Source organism: Sminthopsis crassicaudata, chromosome 4 (assembly GCF_048593235.1).
Source record: "Sminthopsis crassicaudata isolate SCR6 chromosome 4, ASM4859323v1, whole genome shotgun sequence".
In the NCBI taxonomy this organism is placed as follows: domain Eukaryota; kingdom Metazoa; phylum Chordata; class Mammalia; order Dasyuromorphia; family Dasyuridae; genus Sminthopsis; species Sminthopsis crassicaudata.
The window spans coordinates 206131513-206152371 of record NC_133620.1 but is presented as its reverse complement, the minus strand read 5'-3'; the positions used below and the strand labels follow the sequence as shown (position 1 = coordinate 206152371).

Genomic DNA, 20859 nt, shown 5'->3' with positions numbered 1-20859 from the left:
ATGAGTAATTTGAATGTAAAGATGCTTTAAAATTTATATAGATTCATTCAAGCCTCATATTGTGGGTTTCCAAGAGTCTGAAGAGAACATATAAAGATTTAATTATTTTCTGATCTTGGCATACATCTCTCCAATCATATTCTTTGTGTTACTTCTGCAAAATTCTTGCTAGAGAATGTGTTGTAGCCTGACACATATATACTCTGTACTTCTTCTTTGCCCTTAGGGTAGCCTACAATTTAAATCCTTTTAGAGCCTTGTGACATTATTTCATGATTTATATCCATGCAACCTCATCAGAAGAAAATTTCTATTAAAATGCTGAGAAAAAGTGTGGGGTCATGGAAAGCATTAGGCAATTTCTTGTATGCAATTTAGCTTTTTCCTCTCCTCTTTTTCCACTCTCTAATAACTTCATTGTCCAGACACAACATCTAGTGAAAAAGACATGGAATGACAGACTGGTCTTCTTAATGAAGGTAAATAGCATAGTTTTAATCTGTTTATGTCTTTTAAAAGATTAAACTAAATCTTAGAAGGGCTAAGGGTTGTTTAATATGATAGGACTGCCATGTATTAGAGCCCATACTTGGATCTAGTTATCCGACCACAACTCTAGCAATCTTTTTTAATCTATGACACTGCTTCTTATAAAAATTAATGAAAATGAAGAGTAGTTAAGGACTCGTTTAAGCTTGAGAAAAGCACTATTTATCAGGTAAATTATAATGGAGAACACTGCAAATTGGAAAGGAATCTATAGACATAGAAAAAAGTTGATCAACTATCAAATTTACTATCACTAATTATTACGATGCCGTTTTTACAGTTCTGTAGTTATAGACATCAAAATTCTGACACGACTGGCCAACTGAATACCAATTCATTAATTGATTATTAATTCAAACAAAAGGAAATACAGCTTTTTAGAGGGACAGAAGGTGTAAGTATGGGAGAACAGTGTCCAAATTTTCTATGGTAATAAATGAAGAGAGTAAAGTTACTTTAGTAGAAAAAATTATAAAGACTACATATTTACAGTTTCTTAGATCCACCTTTCCAAAATTTTATAATGCAAGATTCTTATGCTAAGATTATTTGAGTGACAATCATTTATAAGAAAGAAAACCTCTACTATGGTAAGTAAAGCAACTATAACTTGTAGGGATATTTTCAAAGGAAAAGATTCATTACAAAACTCTCTTCTCTCATGATCAATGTTTAAAATACCTAATATTTTAAGTTCACTCGGCATTAGTCTTTGAATCAACAATTATGAATTATAATTTCTTCATAGCATAAATTTAAACTGCTTAATGAAAGTTAGAAGTTAGAGACAATAAAGCTGAAAGAATATTTATGTAAATTTTAAAATATTTATGTAAATTACTTCTATACTGAAATTTAGATGAATGATTCTCAGGCCTAGTGTGAGCAGAAAATTTTGTTTGTATAAAATATGATTGGGTGTACTCATTATGAAAAACTGATCATAGTTTGAGACAGTAAATATGGTCAGACACACTTAGATTAAAGATGATAACTGATAAAGATAAAGATGTAACTGGGAAAATTGCTAAGGCCTCTTTTACAATATCTGTAAAATGAGTAGATTGGAATTTTATGAAAAGACAATACATTTTCTTAGAACCAATTATAATCAAAATTTTTTCCAACTTTGGTAAGAGGCATAATATTTTCCTTTCTTGAATTTAGTCAGGAAACTAGTGTAATTAATTTTGAGATGGTATAGCTTCTAATTTTGAGATGGTATAGCTTAACCTATTTAAGAACACTTTTAAGAACACTTATTCCACATGAAATTCTACATTTATCAGCTTAATTTATTTTTTGTCTAACATTCTTTGAATATAAATATACAAAAGAAAAATTTTACTCATAAAATAAGGTCAAGAAATAATCTGAAGATTCATAAAATAACGATAGATTTTAAATTTTCTAAGTTATATTTAAGTTTATTGAAACTTTCAACTATTTCAAATCATTTATTTTCAAAGTAATGATATCTGAAAATAAATGAGATGGATGATTAAAGGAAAATGGATAATATAAATAGTACTATTAAAAAGAATGCTACATTGAAAAATCAGTGAAGAAAATTTTTTATTCTCAGAATATTTTATGTCTTTCATAGTGATCTTATCTGGAACAGTAGATAGAAATAACCAGTGTGAAATAGGCAAAAATCCAGCAGATGGCTCTCAATGTTCAACTTTTAAAGGCACTAGTAAATTTCAACTTCCAAATAAATCAAAGTTTTATTTTAAATCTTAATGTTAATGTCATTAAAAATCAAACTAATTGAATTTCTTGAAAGATATAATACTGCATAAGAAAAAAAAGAAAATTTTATAGTCTTAGAAAATATTTCAAAAGAAAATATAAGAAGAATTAAATGTAATGTTTGAAATAGAAAGGAAGAGTAAGAGAAGATTCCAGTGATTAAGAGGCATAAAAATAACATGGTACCATAATTTATAGAAATTTGCTTACACAAAAGTCAAGAAGACGAGTTCAAGTTCCATATCTGACATATACTACATATGTAACTTTGGCTAAGTTAATTAAGATCTAAGTATCCTATGAAAATCTTTATAGCTAACTTGAAAAGAAGAATAATAAATGTTCCTAATTGGGCATTCCCTACATTGATGCAATCATAGATCTAGTTAAAAAATAAAAGGAAAAACTTGATTTTATAGAATGTAAACTATTTTCCTATATATAATCTTTCAACTTTATTATTCCATAAAAATTCTTCTCTCCAAAGTTTCTAATGACCACTTAATTGCAAAATCTAATAGCCTTTATCATTCCTCAGTCTCCTTGATCTCTCTGCAGTCTTTCACATCTTTGACCACTCTCTCAATTAGTACTAGCTGAATTAAAATTATAGGAAAATAATTTCATTACACATACAAGTATGAAAAAAACCTAGCATGATAAAAACCACATGAAGCAATTATAGGTAAGAAATGTAGTTAAACAAAAATAAGAGAATGGGTTATAAAAAGCGAACATTAGGATCAGAAATTCAATTCAGGAAACATTTATAGAGCATCCACATTATGGAAAAATATTATGCTAGAAACTATTGGAATTAATAAGGAAAAAAAAGATAATTTTTGTCTTTAAGGTATCGATGATCTATTAAGTGAGATATGGCATGCATAAGACATGTATACATAGAAATACAATTCAAAACAGAATGCAATGTCTTGCAGGAGAGGTAAAGCTAAAAAAAGGATATTAGAAAATTAGGAAATAAGAGAAATATCTAATGCCTGACTGTGTTTGAGGATGGGAATCTGGATCAGGAAATACTGAATGCAAGATAGAATGAAAGAGCATTTCTTAGATGCTGGGCATTGTACTAAGCAATGGGAACATGAATGAAATTATGCAGGGCAGTCCCCATCCTAAAGGACCTTACAATGTAGTAGAGGAAAATACATTTATACTGGGATGCCAAAAAGGGGAGAGGTGAAGGAAAACTATCTATTAAGAAGCAATGCAATGGTGGAGAATGGAAATGAAAGTTAAGTGAAGCATAGCTGGGATCTTTTGCAAAATAATGCTGAAAGTGAAAATATCATCAATAATGGAAAGTATACTGCAAAGTAGAGTTCTCCTAGGGTGACACAATGGCAAGTGAACAGGAAGAGATAGTGCCTGAAGCGATTTGCGGACAATATTTGACTTAATTTTATTCATTCTATATTAATTAGTGAAATTGGTTTACAACTTTTTTTTTTTATATTATATTTATCTGGTAATAAAGGTACTGGGATAATGATCTATATTTCCCTAGTTTTATAAATAAATAGGAAATAAATACAAAATAGAGATTATTTTTACTTATAAGTTCTTAAAGAATTTCACTGTGAAGTCATCTGGTCCAGCTATTTTTTAGATTGTTTTTTGCAAGGAAAATAAATCTTTGATGACAGAGTAACTCCTCTAATGTCAAACCTTGCGATCTTAAAATAAAAAAAAATTTAAAAAATCATTTTCTACATGATCTTTTTTGGAGCACTTTCTTGATATAAAATTAATTACCAGAATTATCTGATTTGTTTGAACATTGGGTTTTCCCTCTAAATATATTGATGTTTGTCTAACTTTTTCTTCTTTCTTTTTTTTCTTACAAAAATCTTTACTACAAAGTATATCTCTAGAAAGAAAGATGGCAAGAACATGCAGAAATTGATAGACATAAAAACAAAATGTATAAATAAAAATATACACATGTATTTTTAAAAGTAAAACAAACTGAAGCCCAGAATGGGGGGCAGTGGGAAATTGTCCTAAACTCACAACTAATAAATAACTGTACAAAGAACTCAAAATCAGGTCTTCTGACTCCAAATCCAATTCAGTGTCATTCTTTTTCTGCTAAAAGTAATTTTTGAGCTCAAACATTAGGAAACACAACTTAAAAAGCAAAATAACAACAATAATAATATAGTAACAAAGTATTCCTCTTTATTATTTTAAAATTTCTTCTGTGCATATTATAGACCCTCCTCTTCCATTTTTAATTTTACAGATTTGTATTCTCAGTCTTTGGACTAAATTTGAAAGTTGTTTTGAAATTTGTAAGTTGTTAATTTAATTGGTCTTTTTGAAAAAGCAATTCTTAATTTTAATTAACTTCATTTTGTTTTTCTTCTTAAATCTCTTGTTTCTATTCTTAAACTTATAATCTCTCTTTTTTAACTGTTTCAGAGGTTGTTTTTGTTCTTTCTTAGTGTTTGAATATTTAAGTTTAATTTACTTATTTTCAACTTAATTTCTTATTAATATGACTGATTAAAAGAATAACTTTGGCTAAATTCCTTAACTTGCATAATTCCTGGCACATAGACGTACTTAAATGCTTGGGGTTTTATAGATTGATTCCACATACGTGGTACTGACTTTTAAATATTATAGTACAGGCTTTCCCCCCTCCTCACCCCACCCTATTAAAAAAAAAAAAAAAAAAAAAAACAAACTCAATTATTCTTAAACAGATAGCTTTTTCAGGCTCCATGTTGTTATATAAATTTATTAATTTGACTTTTATTTAATTTTATGGTATGAAAACATAGTCTGCATAATTTATCCATATTTAAATTTATAAAAAACATCTATACAGTCTACTATGTGATCAATTTTTGTGAGGTTCTGGTATTTATTTTAAAAGGATGTATAGTCCTTTTTATTTTTCAATTTTTTACTTTCTTTTTTTCTTTATCTTTTTGCTAATAAATGTAGATATTGTTTAGTGATCATTATCCTTTTATGTTAATGAAATACACATATTTATCCTAAATAATAATCTGATGTCTGTTTAAATTATCATATCAGTATAACAAAAATATATAATTATAACTAAAAATACTAAATTGGTTGTATGTTGTTCTTTTCATTAATAGGTTGTCAATTAGTTTGTAATCCCCTCTCTACTGTTTAAAAAGGTCTCTCTTCTAAAGCATCATTATGGAGTTATAAAATAATCTAACCATTCTGGAAGGCAATTTAGAACTGCCCAAAGGACTATCAAACAGTCTCTGTATTAGATCTGCATAAAAGCTGGAAAAGGACCCAAATGTGCAAAAATGTTTATAGTAGCCCTTTTTTCAGTGGCAAGGATTTGAAAATGGAGTGCATGCCCTTCAGGTGGGGAATGGCTAAGTAAGTTATTATATATGAATCTAATGAAATATTATTGTTCTATAAAAAATGATGAGTACGCCTGGACTTACATGAAATGATGCTAAATAAATTAAGCAAAACCAGGAAAACACTGTACATAATATCAAGATTAGGTGATGATAAATTGTGATGGATTTGGTTCAACAAGAAGGTAATTCAAGGCAATTCCAACAAACTTATAAAGGAAAGTGCCATCCACATCCAGACAGATAATAAGGGAGATTGAATGTGAATCAAAGCATAGTAATAGTATTTTCACCTTTTATTAAAGTGAAAAAAAAAAAAAAAACAAACTATGAATAAAAATTAAAACATATGGCATAAATTTTTTTAAAAAGAGGTTAAAAATAAAAATGGTATCTCCTTCTAGAATTGGGCAATGAAAGATAACAAATTCAGAATGAGGCCTTGAGGGGATAATTAGATGGAGAAATCCAGACTTAACTTGCAAGAAACTCAAGATTGAGAAATGAAGAGAAAGTCAAGATTCTTAAGAGGTAATGAATTTAAGACAGAAAAATCCTGGATGAGAGGGTAGAGGATCAGATCAAGGATATAAGTTAAACTTAGCCTATCAAGGGGATGGGTATGTCTTCCTAAGTGAAAGTATAAAGGAGGTAAAGACAAGTGAAGATATAGATATTCAAAGTGTGGAGTAAGGGGAAAATGTAAGCTCTTGATTTTGTAATTCTATGATTTTTTTTCACTAATGTAATAGGCAAGGTGTTCTCAGACAAAGGCTGGTGAGAAGATGGTGATCTTCAACAAAAATGAGTTATTAAAGCATCCCCTATAACAATACAAAGGAACACTGAATAGCAGTGTGAAGAAGATATTGAGAGTAAAGAGATAACTGAAACTGGGAACAGTCAGGGATTAAGTGTCAAAAAAGGAAAAAAAAAATGTTCTCTTACATTCTTTAAAATCTATCTTAATTATTTACATTTTCTTCATATTCTGTATTTTGTTCCTTACTATATCTATAAAACATACTAATTATTTCATAATAATTTCACAATTTCAAGTAATAATAGAATCAAAACACATTAAATTAAATTATAAAATGTAAATGAATTTATTCCATAAAATTAGATGTACATAAAAAATAAAAATATTAATAAAGATTCTATATAAATATTGTAAAATTGTATAAAAGATTATATAAAAGTAGTAATTTTACCTTATTGAAAATATACATAACCAAAAGACTTTTAAGAGATATATAATAAAGATCATTTAAAGATCAGATTTCACAACCTTTGTGAAAATATATTGCTGCTTTTTAAAAAGTTTGTAGTTTTATTAGTTAGGGAGGTATTTTAAAAAGAGTGAAAAAAGAGAGCTAACAGTAAGTTTATGACATTTAACCAAATCAAAGAACAAACTAAGGCAATTATAATCAAGTATGTAAGGTAATAAGTTCAATCATACTTTCCTTAAAAACATGAAAACATCCTCAAAGAAAGCAAAGTCCAGCCTATTATGTCATGTATTTGTAAAGTGTCATTTAGCTTAATTTTTAAAAATTAAGGTCCAATTACTTCAATTAAAAAAAAAAAAAAAAAAAAAAGATTTCTCATTAGCCCCTTACCTGTTTTTCAGCATGCCCATATTCCGGTCCTTGGTTTGGCAAAAAATAGCAAATGTGGCCATTATTTTTAGCTTTTTCTCTTAAAGCCATAGCTGTTCGTACAGTGGCATTTCGAGCATGCACAAAAACCATCACCTAAAACAAAACAGAAAACAATTTATTCAATAGATGGTTGAACATTATTCAATGAAATACAAAAACCACAATAATCTTTTAATCAAATATGAAATGCTTGTTTTAAGAAACTTCCTTTCCATTGATGTCAGTCATTCATTTCTTTTAGCACCATTTCCCCCAACAAAATGTGGGTCACCGCCATACTTCCCAAAGAAACCAAAGACTTGGAAGAGGTGCACGGAAAAAGAAATTTAGTAAGTATGTCATATCAACCTTATATAATGAGGATTATACTAAGAATTAGGGATACACGACAAGCAAGTAAAAGTCTATAGAACTTGGATTCTAAAAGGGAAGACAATATATCAAGGGCAGACAGAGTGGGAAAGAATATGAGAAGGTATACTGGGAAGGGCAAAATCATTGGAAAATGTCTAGTAAATCATATGGCCTGGTTCTAGGCAAGACAAAGTGAGGATTTAATTTGTACAGCCAAGACCCACAGGCAAAGTCCAAGTTCTGGCTGCAGGAGGAAGAAAAATAGTCCAAGGATATGAAGGCAGTTTTCATATGAAGAAATCAAAGCTACCAGTGGTCATATGAATTTGGAAGGGATGTGGGAAAACTGATACACACTTTGACTTAGTAATATTATGGTTTACATGCCAAAGAGCTCATATTGGAAAAAAAAAAAAAAGACCTATTTGTACAAAACTATTTATAGAAGATTATTCTGTGGTGGCAAAGAATTGGAATCAAGCAACTGGGGAAGGGCTAAAAAATAACCTGCAGTATATATAACTGTGATAGAATATTATATAAGAAATGGTGAATAGGATGCTTTCAGAGAAACCTGAAAGACTTACAAGAACTAATACAAAGTGAAGTGAGAAGAGCTAGGAAAATATTGTATGTGATAAAAACAATCCTACATGAAGATCATTTGTGGATAATTTAGCGATTCTCAGCAACATGATAAGCCTAGACATTTTCAAAGCACTTAATGAAAAAATGCAATTCATCTCTAGAAAAAAAGATCTGATGGAGACTGAATGCAGATCAAAACTTAATTTTTTAACTTTATTTTTCACATGTTTACTTTGTATGTTTTTTGATAATATGACTAATGTGGAAATATGTTTTGCATGACTGCCCATATATAACCTCTATCAAATTACTTGCCTTCTCAAAGCAGAGAAAGAAGAGAACTTGGAAGTCAAAAATTTTAAAAACTAATTTTAAAAATTGTTTTTACATGAAACTTGAAAAAAATATTCAAAAAAATTCTAAAATCATAGAATAGTTCATTATTTACAAAAAACAAAAACAAACAAACAAACAAAAAAAAAAAAAAAAAAAAAAACCAGGATTATATCACAGTAGAAACCATGACTTGTTGAATTGTTTCTTAGAGAGATATTGTTTGGGGGCAACTAAATGGTGCAGTAGGAGGACCTGAGTTCAAAGCTAGTTTCAGATACTTAATACTTACTAGATGTGTATAACCTTGGACAAAGTTATTTAACCCCTTTTCTTTGCCAATTTTTTTCTGATTTCCTGATATATACCTCATGCTTTGTGCCTACTGAGCCCAACTCTTTAGAAACTATCTCAGGCCAGATTTGACCTCAGGTTCTCCTGATTTCAGGCCCAGAGCTTCATCCATTGTGCTTCTAACTTCAGACTATGTATGTATGTATGTATGTAATTATTTACATACTGTCTCCTATTTTTTTCCCCCCATTCTAGGAATCCCAAGAGCCTATAAGTTGCATGGACCATGCTAGATGCTTAAGGGTTAGAATAATAGCATGAAGGAAGGAAGGAAAATCATCAGACCATATAGGTATGACCTAAATAATATCCCTTTTGAATATGTAAAGATGATGAATAGATTGAAGGCCTGAATTACTATGTGGACTGAAGTCCACAATTTACAGGAGACAGTAACAAAACAAGTTCAGAAAAAAAGAGTCCGAGTTTTTGCAATCTAGGCTTCATCAATATGTGAACCAAGAGCACACTGATTTTCAGAGGCAGAGGAACAAGGGATTAAATTGTCAACATTTTCTGGGTTATGGAGAAATTAAAGAAGTTCTGAAAGAACATCTATTTCTGCTTCACTGGCTACACTAAAGCCTTTGATTGTGTGGATCACCACTAAATGTGGTAAATCCTCAAAGATATAGAATGACCAGATCATTTTATTTATCTCCTGAGAAAGATGTAGGTCAAAAAACAACAGTTAAAACTGAACATGGAACAAATGATTGATATAAGATTAGAAAAGGAGTATGGCAAAATTGGCTGTGAGAGTTGGGCAATAAGGAAAGCTGAGTATTAAGTAATCAATGTTTTTGAATTGTGGTGCTGGAGAAGACTTTTAGGAGTCCCTTAGACAGCAAAGAGATCAATTAGTCAAAACTTAATTTAGGCTATTCACGGGCAAGTATTGAAACAAAAGCTTAATACTCTGGTCACATAATAAAAGGGTAGGAATAACTGGAAAAGACCCTATGATTGCAAAAGAAAAAAGGGACAGGGGGAAGATAAGATTGATAAATAGTGTCATGGAACATAATATGAACAGAATGGACATGGAAAAAGAGTGAAGGATAGAAAGGCCTGATGTGCTATGGTTTGTGGGGTCACAAAGAATAAAAAAAAAAAAACTTGATAAGAGGCAACACTATCAGACAAAGCACTGTTTTTAAGTTTTTGCTTCATGTTTTATAAGAGACAGTCTCAACTATTGGGGCACGCAGATGTGGTGAAGATAATAAGAGAATATGTAGCAGTGATTTATTTTAAAAATCAAGATGAGATAGGAATATTTAACTAAATCAGTGATGTTCATAATTTTTTTCTTTAACTTAGAATAAAAGTTGCAGCAACTATACTTAAAATCCAGGCAAATTTTAAAGTTACCTTAACTTTTTCAATACATTTTGCTGTTTGTGAAATTCTGATTGGTATGGGTAACAGAACGTCTCCTAAATACAGCAATACATTGGTCTAGCCAATACATATTAACAAGTAACTAGTAATTCAATAATATGTACTTAATGTATAGAATAAAATATCTTTAAAAGTTTATCATTTTGAGACTTCCGGCCAAGATGGCGGCGTGGAGGAAGACAGCTGCTTGAGCTCCTCGTTTTCTCTCAGAACTTACTTCATGACAAGCCTCTGACTTAATGCTTGACCCAGAAAGAAATCCACAAATTATCACCAAGAGAAGACATCCTTGAAAGTCGCCAGAAAAGGTCTGTGTTTGTTCGGGGGAGGGTCAATCAGACTGGGCGCAGACTGAGGGCAGACAGCCAGAGCAAGACAGGCAGCTCACACAGCTCAGACCGGAGGGGGAGGGGTGTGATCTCTGCCGTTTCTGTGAAAGGGCTTTTGCCCCAGTGTGGATGCTCCGTCTTGGCAGCAAGCCAGGAGCGGTGGAGAGGGTGTAAACACCAAGGTGAAGATTAAAACCCCAGAAAGCCAGCGTCTCTCAGAGCCCGGCCACCCCCAACCCCCACCTGGACTGACTCGGTGTGTTCTCGGAGCCTCAGAGCGCAGACTCAGTACAGTCATTGCTGTTCTGTTAGTGGCTCTCTGCTGCCCTACCCCTAGTCTGTAGAGGAAGCCCATTAATAACATCCAGCCCTATCCCCCGCAAAACAGACCAATTGTTTCTCTTGTCAGTTTGTTTTCTTTGATTCCTGCTCTGACAAAATGAACAAAAAATTCAAAAGGGCTCTAACCATTGACAGCTTCTGTGTGGAGAGGGAGCAGACTTCAAATGCTGAGGAGACTAGGAACAGACTGTCCCCAGATGCATCCCCTGGGAGGGATATAAGCTGCTCCTCAATACAAAAGAACCTCATAGAGGAAATCAAAAAGGCTCTCACAAGAGAGCTGGAAGAGAAATGGGAAAAGGAAAGGGAAGCTTGGCAAGAGAGCCTGGAGAAGTCATCCATGCATTCAAAGACAGAATGGATAAAGAAATCAAATCATTGAGAAACAAGATTAGTGGCTGGAAAAGGTAAACAACTCAAGGAAAACAGGATTAGTGAGCTGGAAAAGTAAAAATTCCAAGGAAAACAGATTAGTGAGCTGGAAAAGGTAAACAACTCCAAGGAAAACAGGATTAGTGAGCTGGAAAAGGTAAACAACTCCAAGGAAAACAGGATTAGTGAGCTGGAAAAGGTAAACAACTCCAAGGAAAACAGGATTAGTGAGCTGGAAAAAGAAATCAGCTCTCTAAAAAATAAAATGGATAAAATGGAAAAAAATTCCATAGAAGATAAAAACTCAATTGGACAATTACAAAGAGATATAAAAAAAGTGAGTGAAGAAAATACATCATTGAAAATTAGACTGGAACAAGTGGAAAAGAATGACTCAAGGAGAAACCAAGAGGGAGTCAAGCAAAACCAGAGAAATGAAACAACTGAAAAGACTGTCAAGTACCTTACCAGAAAGACAACAGACCTGGAAAACAGATCCAGGAGAGACAATTTGAGAATAATCGGACTCCCTGAAAAATGGGAGGAAAAAAAGAGCTTGGACACCATTTTCGAGGAAATTATCAAAGAGAACTGCCCAGACGTTTTGGAAACAGAGGGCAAAATAGACATTGAAAAAATTCATCGATCACCTACTGAAAGGGACCCTAAAATCAAAACGCAAAGAAATATAGTGGCCAAGTTCAAGAACCATCAGACAAAGGAAAAGATATTGGAAGCTGCTAGAAAAAAACAATTCAGATCCACAATAAGGATAACACAGGATCTAGCAGCGTCCACATTAAAAGAACGCAGGGCCTGGAACATGATATTCCGAAAGGCTAAGGAACTTGGTATGCAGCCAAGAATAACTTACCCAGCAAGAATGAGCATCGTTTTCCAGGGAAGAAGATGGACATTTAACGAAATAAATGAATTCCATCTATTTTTGATGAAAAAACCAGACCTACATAAAAGGTTTGATCTTCAAATACAGAACTCAAGAGACTTCTAAAAAAGGTAAAAAGAAATCTTGAGAACTATACTTCTGTCAAAAAAATATGTAAAGAATATATGTACAATTTGTCTTAGAAACTAGAGGTGGAAAGGAGATTATATCATAAAAAAGTATAAAGTGGTGGTACAACATCTCATGAAGAGGCAAAGGTAACCTATGATAACTGAGAGAAAGAAAGGAGGGAGATGAACATAGTGTGTATCAATAGACATTTGTTGTATGGTGAAACTTCTTCCACATCATTGAAAAGTGAAAGGGAAGGAGTAAGCTAAGGGGAAGGGAATATAGTAATTTCGAGGAAAAGGGGTAAAATAAGGGGAGGATCTTTAAGGTGGGGGAGGGATCCTAAAAAGGGAGGGCTGTGAAAAGCAAGTGGTGTTTACCAGTTTAATACTGGATAGGAGGGTAACAGGGAAGGAAAGGGGAAAAGCATAAGCAGGGGTTAATAGGATGGCAAGCAATATAGAATTAGTCCCTCTAACCATAAATGTGAATGGGGCAAACTGCCTCATAAAGAGGAAGCAGTTAGCAGACTGGATTAAAAGTCAGAATCCTACTATATGTTGTTTACAGGAAACACACCTGAAACAGGATGAGACATTCAAACTAAAAGTAAAAGGGTGGAGCAGAATCTATTATGCTTCAGGCAAAACCAAAAAAGCAGGAGTAGCCATCCTCAACTCAGATCAAGCAAAAACAAAAATTGATCTAATTAAAAGAGATAAGGAAGGGCATTATATCCTGCTAAAGGGAAGCATCAATAGTGAAGCAGTATCAATATTAAACATGTATGCACCAAGTGGTGCAGCATCTAAATTCTTAAAAGAGAAATTAAGAGAGCTGCAAGAGGAAATAGATAGCAAAACTATAATAGCGGGAAATCTCAACCTTGCACTCTCAGAATTAGATAAATCAAACCACAAAATAAATAAGAAAGAAGTCAAAGAGGTAAATAGAATACTAGAAAAGTTTGATATGATAGATCTTTGGCGAAAGCTAAATGGAGACAGAAAGGAATATACTTTCTTCTCAGCAGTTCATGGAACCTATACAAAAATTGATCATATACTAGGGCATAAAAACCTCAAAATCAAATGCAGTAAGGCAGAAATAGTAAATGCATCCTTTTCAGACCATGATGCAATCAAAATAACATTTAATAAAAAGCCAGGGGAAAATAGACCAAAAAATAATTGGAAACTAAATAATCTTACACTAAAGAATGATTGGGTAAAACAGCAAATCATAGACATAATTAATAACTTCACCCAAGAAAATGACAATAATGAGACATCATACCAAAATGTGTGGGATACAGCCAAAGCAGTAATAAGGGGAAGTTTTATATCTCTACAGGCCTACTTGCATAAAATAGAGAAAGAGAGGGCCAACGAATTGGGCTTACAACTAAAATTGCTAGAAAAGGAACAAATTAAAAACCCCCAGACAAACACAAAACTTGAAATTCAAAAAATAAAAGGTGAGATTAATAAAACTGAAAGTAAAAAAACTATTGAATTAATTAATAAAACTAAGAGTTGGTTTTATGAAAAAACCAACAAAATAGACAAACCCTTAGTAAACCTTATTAAAAAAAGGAAAGAGAGAAAGCAAATTGATAGTCTTGAAAATGAAAAGGGTGAACTCACCACTAATGAAGAGGAAATTAGAACAATAGTTAGGAGCTACTTTGCTCAACTTTATGCCGATAAATTCGATAACTTAAATGAAATGGAAGAATACCTTCAAAAATATAGCTTGCCCAGATTAACAGAGGAAGAAGTAAGTAGTCTAAATAGTCCCATCTCAGAAAAAGAAATAGACCAAGCTATTAACCAACTTCCTAAGAAAAAGTCCCCAGGACCAGATGGATTTACAGGTGAATTCTACCAAACATTTAAAGAACAACTAACTCCAATGGTATGTAAACTATTTGAAAAAATAGGGATTGAAGGAGTCCTACCAAATTCCTTCTATGACACAGACATGGTACTGATACCTAAACCAGGTAGATCGAAAACTGAGAAAGAAAACTATAGACCAATTTCCTTAATGAATATTGATGCTAAAATCTTAAATAAGATATTAGCAAATAGACTTCAGAAAATCATCCCCAGGATAATACACTATGACCAAGTGGGATTTATACCAGGAATGCAGGGCTGGTTTAATATTAGGAAAACTATTAGCATTATTGACCATATTAATAATCAAATTAATAAAAACCATATGGTCATCTCAATAGATGCAGAAAAGGCATTTGATAAAATCCAACATCCATTCCTACTAAAAACGCTTGAGAGTATAGGAATAAATGGACTATTCCTTAAAATAATAAGGAGCATATATTTAAAACCTTCAGTAAACATCATATGTAATGGTGATAAACTAGAACCTTTCCCTGTAAGATCAGGAGTGAAACAAGGTTGCCCACTATCACCATTACTATTCAATATAGTACTAGAAACTCTAGCCTTGGCAATAAGAGCCGAGAAAGAGATCCAAGGAATTAGAGTAGGAAATGAAGAAATCAAATTGTCACTTTTCGCAGATGACATGATGGTATACTTAGAGAACCCCAAAGACTCTGCTAAAAAGCTATTAGAAATAATTCAGAATTTTAGCAAAGTCGCAGGATACAAAATAAATCCACATAAATCCTCAGGATTTTTATACATTACCAACACAATCCAACAGCAAGAGATACAAAGAAAAATTCCATTCAAAATAACAGTCGATAGTATAAAATATTTGGGAATATATCTACCAAAGGAGAGTCAGGAATTATATGAGCAAAATTACAAAACACTTGCCACAAAAATAAAGTCAGATTTAAATAAGTGGAAAGACATTCAGTGTTCTTGGATAGGCCGAGCGAATATAATAAAGATGACAATACTCCCCAAACTAATCTATTTATTTAGTGCTATACCAATCAGACTCCCAAGAAACTATTTTAATGACCTAGAAAAAATAACAACAAAATTCATATGGAAGAATAAAAGGTCGAGAATTGCAAGGGAACTAATGAAAAAAAAGTCAGAGGAAGGTGGTCTAAGTGTACCTGATTTAAAGCTATATTATAAAGCAACAGTCACCAAAACCATTTGGTATTGGCTAAGAAATAGACTAGTTGATCAGTGGCATAGGTTAGGGCAAGATAGTGAATAAAAATAGCAATCTAATCTTTGACAAACCCAAAGATCCCAAATTTTGGGATAAGAATTCATTATTTGACAAAAACTGCTGGGAAAACTGGAAATTAGTATGGCAGAAACTAGGCATGGACCCACATTTAACACCACATACTAAGATTAGATCAAAATGGGTCCAAGATTTAGGCATAAAGAACGAAATCATAAATAAATTGGAGGAACATGGGATGGTTTACCTCTCAGACTTGTGGAGGAGGAAGGAGTTTGTGTCCAAGGGAGAACTAGAGACCATTATTGATCACAAAATAGAACATTTTGATTACACCAAATTAAAAAGTTTCTGCACAAACAAAACTAATGCAAACAAGATTATAAGGGAAGTAACAAATTGGGAAAAAATTTTTACAGTTAAAGGTTCTGATAAAGGCCTCATCTCCAAACTATACAGAGAATTGACTTTAATTTATAAGAAATCAAGCCATTCTCCAATTGATAAATGGTCAAAGGATATGAACAGACAATTTTCAGATGATGAAATTAAAACTATTTCCACTCATATGAAAGAGTGTTCCAAATCACTATTGATCAGAGAAATGCAAATTAAGACAACTCTGAGATATCATTACACACCTGTCAGATTGGCTAAGATGACAGGAACAAATAACGATGAATGTTGGAGGGGCTGTGGGAAAACTGGGACACTGATGCATTGTTGGTGGAGTTGTGAAAGAATCCAACCATTCTGGAGAGCAATCTGGAATTATGCCCAAAAAGTTATCAAAATGTGCATACCCTTTGACCCAGCCATACTACTACTGGGCTTATACCCCAAGGAACTACTAGAGAAGGGAAAGGGTCCTGTATGTGCCAAAATGTTTGTGGCAGCCCTTTTCATAGTGGCTAGAAGCTGGAAGATGAATGGATGTCCATCAATTGGAGAATGGTTGGGTAAACTATGGTATATGAATGTTATGGAATATTATTGTTCTATAAGAAATGACCAACAGGAGAAATACAGAGAGGCTTGGAGAGACTTACATCAACTGATGCTGAGTGAAACGAGCAGAACCAGAAGATCATTATACACTTCAACAATGCTACTGTACGAGGATGTATGCTGATGGAAGTGGATTTCTTCAACATAGAGAAGAGCTAATCCAATTCCAATTGATTAATGATGGACAGAACCAGCTACATCCAGAAAAGGAACACTGGGAAATGAATGTAAACTGTTATTTTTACCTTCGGAATCCAATTCTTCCTGTGCAACAAAAAATTCGGTTCTACACACATATATTGTATCTAGAATATACTGTAATATATTTAACATATATAAGACTGCTTGCCATCTGGGGGAGGGGGTTGGGGAAGGAAGGGAAAAAATCTGAATAGAAGTAAGTGCAAGGGATAATGTTGTAAAAAATTACCCATGCATATGTACTGTCAAAAAAATGTTATAATTATAAAATAAAATAAAAAATTAAAAAAAAAAAGTTTATCATTTTAAGCAGCTTTTACATAATTTTCTTTACTCCTTCATCGATCTTTCCTACTCAATATAAAAAAGTTCCACCGCTATTGATGAAATAGTCTTTACTTTTTGTTCCAATTGACTTTTTTCATGACTACACTGTTCCATTTTCTAGTATAGTTTAGAATTATGTTTAGATGTAGAAAGAAACAAAATAATACACATGATAGATACAAAATAAATGGAACTATCACAAAAAAAAAAAAAAAGATGTTGAATTCTGAGTTAACAAAAGACAAATGAAAGTCGGGAAGGAAAAATACTAAAATAAACCTCCCTACTTAGGTCAGAAAAGCAAGAAATTCTAGAACTGAATGTTGAATACATTGTAGATTTTGTCACTAAATGGGATGTTTTTGCAAAACAGTTTTTCTCTGTAAAACGGGAATAATCAATCTGGAGGATGGCGAGAATGTAGGCTTTCTTTGGTTTTCCAGAATCAATTGTGATATAAAGGCAAAAGCATCAATAAAACGTAAGTATAAAATTTCTTTATAAAACACCATAAAAGCACTAAATTATAAGAATTGTATGCTAAGAATATATTCTCTGAAATTATATAAGAAGACAAAGATACCAGATGAGTTGGGACATTTGGATTATAAATTATATGGGAACTTTGAAGAATCAATTGAAATGTGCATTATATTTATTCATTATTCATAAGAAGATTGTCTTCCATTAGTGTATATGAAATGATCATACATGTTCAAATGGAAGCAATATATCATTAAGTATATATTAATAATATGGAATGCAGAATTATAATTCCCAAATTCCCTACTATGACATGTATATATTGTAAAGAGGGCTTTACTTGAAGAGGTAATTATTGAATATCAGAAGAATAATCTCAGATTTTTATATGGAAAGGTAGTTATGTAGCACAAACATCCTCTGTTTAGAGATAAGAAACTGAGGTACAGGGAAATCAAATAACTTTTGGGAAGGGAATATTTATGCTAGCACAACTTTTGCCTAATAAAAAAGTGAATAACAGGGCTTGCTTTAACTTAAAGAGAATAGAATAAATAATTCAGCCATTTTTGTTTATTAAGAGGCAAGAATATATAGAAAGAACAAACCATGGGAACATACTTTCAAAACAAGTTCACACATTTCCCAAAACATCAGTAGAATCTTATAGAGAAATAGATCTTGTAAAGCTTGTTTGTAAAAAAGCCATAATTAGAATCGAAGACTTCTCTGTCTTCCAGCCCAGGATTCTTTCCTCAACACCATACTTCCTCCTGGAAAAATTTTTTTTTATTTTTCAATATCACTTCCGGCCAAGGTGGCTGCGTGGAGGCAGACAGCTGCTTGAGCTGGTCCACGCTTTCTCTCAGGACTTAATTCATGACAAGCCTCAGAGTTAATGCTTGACCAGAAAAGAAACCCACAAATAATCACCAACAGAAGACATCCTTGAAAGTCGCCAGAAAAGGTCTGTGTTTGCTCGGGGGAGGGTCGAACAGACTGGGCTCAGACTGAGGGCAGGCAGCCAGAGCTAGACAGACAGCTCACACAGCTCAGACCAGAGGGGGAGGGGTACGATCTCTGCTATTTCTGCAAAAAGACTTTTACCAGTGTGGATACTCCGTCTTGGTAGCAAGCCAGGAGCAGCAGAGAGGGTGTAAACACCGGAGGTGAAGACTAAAACCCCAGAAAGCCAGCATCTCTCAGAGCCCGGCCACCCCCAATCCCCACCTGGACTGACTCAGTGCGTTCTCAGAGCCTCAGAGCGCAGACTCAGTACAGTCATTGCTGTCCTGTTAGTGGCTCTCTGCTGCCCTACCTCCAGTCTGTAGAGGAAGCCCATTAACACCATCCAGCCCCAGCCCCCACAAAACAGACCAATTGTTTCCACAAAACAGACCAATTGTTTCTCTTGTCAGTTTGTTTTCTTTGATTCCTACTCTGACAAAATGAACAAAAAATTCAAAAGGGCTCTAACCATTGACAGCTTTTGTATGGAGAGAGAGCAGACTTCAAACACTGAGGAGACTAAAAACAGACTGTCCCCAGAGGAATCCCCTAAGGGGGATATGATCTGCTTCTCAAGAAAAAGGAATCTCATAGAGGAAATCAAAAAGGCTCTTACAAGAAAGCTGGAAGAGAAATGGGAAAAGGAAAGGGAAGCTTGACAAGAGAGGCTGGAGAAGTTATCCAGAGTGGATAAAGAGATCAAATCATTGAGAAATAAAATTAGTGAATTAGAAAAGGTAAACAACTCCAAGGAAAACAGGATTAGTGAACTGGAAAAGGTAAACAACTCCAAGAAAAACAGGATTAGTGAGCTGGATAAAGAAATAAGCTCTCTAAAAAATAAAATGGAAAAAAATTCCATAGAAGAAAAAACTCACTTAAAAACACAAATGGACTATTACAAAAAGATATAAAAAAGTGAGTGAAGAAAATACATCATTGAAAATTAGACTGGAACAAGTAGAAATGAATGACTCAAGGAGAAACCAAGAGGTAGTCAAGCAAAACCAGAGAAATGAAACAATTGAAAATAATGTCAAGTACCTTATTAGAAAGACAACAGACCTGGAAAACAGATCCAGGAGAGACAATTTGAGAATAATCGGACTCCCTGAAAAATGTGAGGAAAAAAAGAGCCTGGACACTACTTTCAAGGAAATTATCAAAGAGAACTGCCCAGACGTTTTGGGTAAAATAGACATTGAAAAAATTCGTTGATCACCTTCTGAAAGGGACCCTAAAATCAAAATGCCAAGAAATATAGTGGCCAAGTTCAAGAACCATAACACAAAGGAAAAAATATTGGAAGCTGCTAGAAAAAATCAATTCAGATATAGAGGAGCCACAATAAGGATAACCCAGGATCTAGCAGCGTCCACATTAAAAGAACGAAGGGCCTGGAATATGATATTCCGAAAGGCTAAGGAACTTGGTATGCAGCCAAGAATAACTTACCCAGCAAAAATGAGCATCGTTTTCCAGGGAAGAAGATGGACATTTAATGAAATAAATTAATTCCATCTATTCTTGATGAAAAAACCAGACCTACATAAAAGGTTTGATCTTCAAATACAGAACTCAAGAGATTTCTAAAAAGGTAAAAAGAAATCTTGAGAAATATACTTCTGCCAAAAAAATATGTAAAGAACATATGTATAATGTGTCCTAGAAACTAGAGGTGGAAAGGAAATTATATCATAAAAAAGTGTAAAGTGGTGGTACAACATCTCATGAAGAGGCAAAGGTAACCTATTATATCTGAGAGAAAGAAAGGAGGGAGATGAACATAGTGTGTATCAATAGACATATTCGATTTATGGTGAAACTTCTTCCACTTCATTGAAAAGTGAGAGGGAAGGAGTAAGCTAAGGGGAAGAAAATACAGAAATTGTGAGGAAAAGGGGTAAAATAAGGGGAGGAGCTTTAAGGTAGGGGAGGGATACTAAAAAGGGAGGGCTGTGAAAAGCAAGTGGTGTTCACAAGTTTAATACTGGGTAGGGGGGTAAGAGGGAAGGAAAAGGGAAAAACATAAGCAGGGGTTAATAGGATGGCAAGCAATACAGAATTAGTCATTCTAACCATAAATGTGAATGGGGCAAACTGCCTCATAAAGAGGAAGCAGTTAGCAGACTGGATTAAAAGTCAAAATCCTACTATATGTTGTTTACAGGAAACACACCTGAAACAGGGGGATACATTCAAACTAAAAGTAAAAGGGTGGAGCAGAATCTACTATGCTTCAG

General features: G+C 33.2%; 1 protein-coding gene across 3 annotated transcripts in view; it reads right to left on the bottom strand.

Moving 5' to 3' along the window:
- Window positions 1–20859, bottom strand: part of ASCC3 (activating signal cointegrator 1 complex subunit 3) — a 325569-nt gene that overhangs the window by 186712 nt on the left and 117998 nt on the right. For all 3 annotated transcript variants that reach the window (XM_074310218.1, XM_074310220.1, XM_074310219.1), the window contains exon 14: window positions 7313–7447. In XM_074310218.1, coding sequence (XP_074166319.1) covers window positions 7313–7447 — 135 coding nt within the window. The remainder of the gene's footprint in view (window positions 1–7312; window positions 7448–20859) is intronic.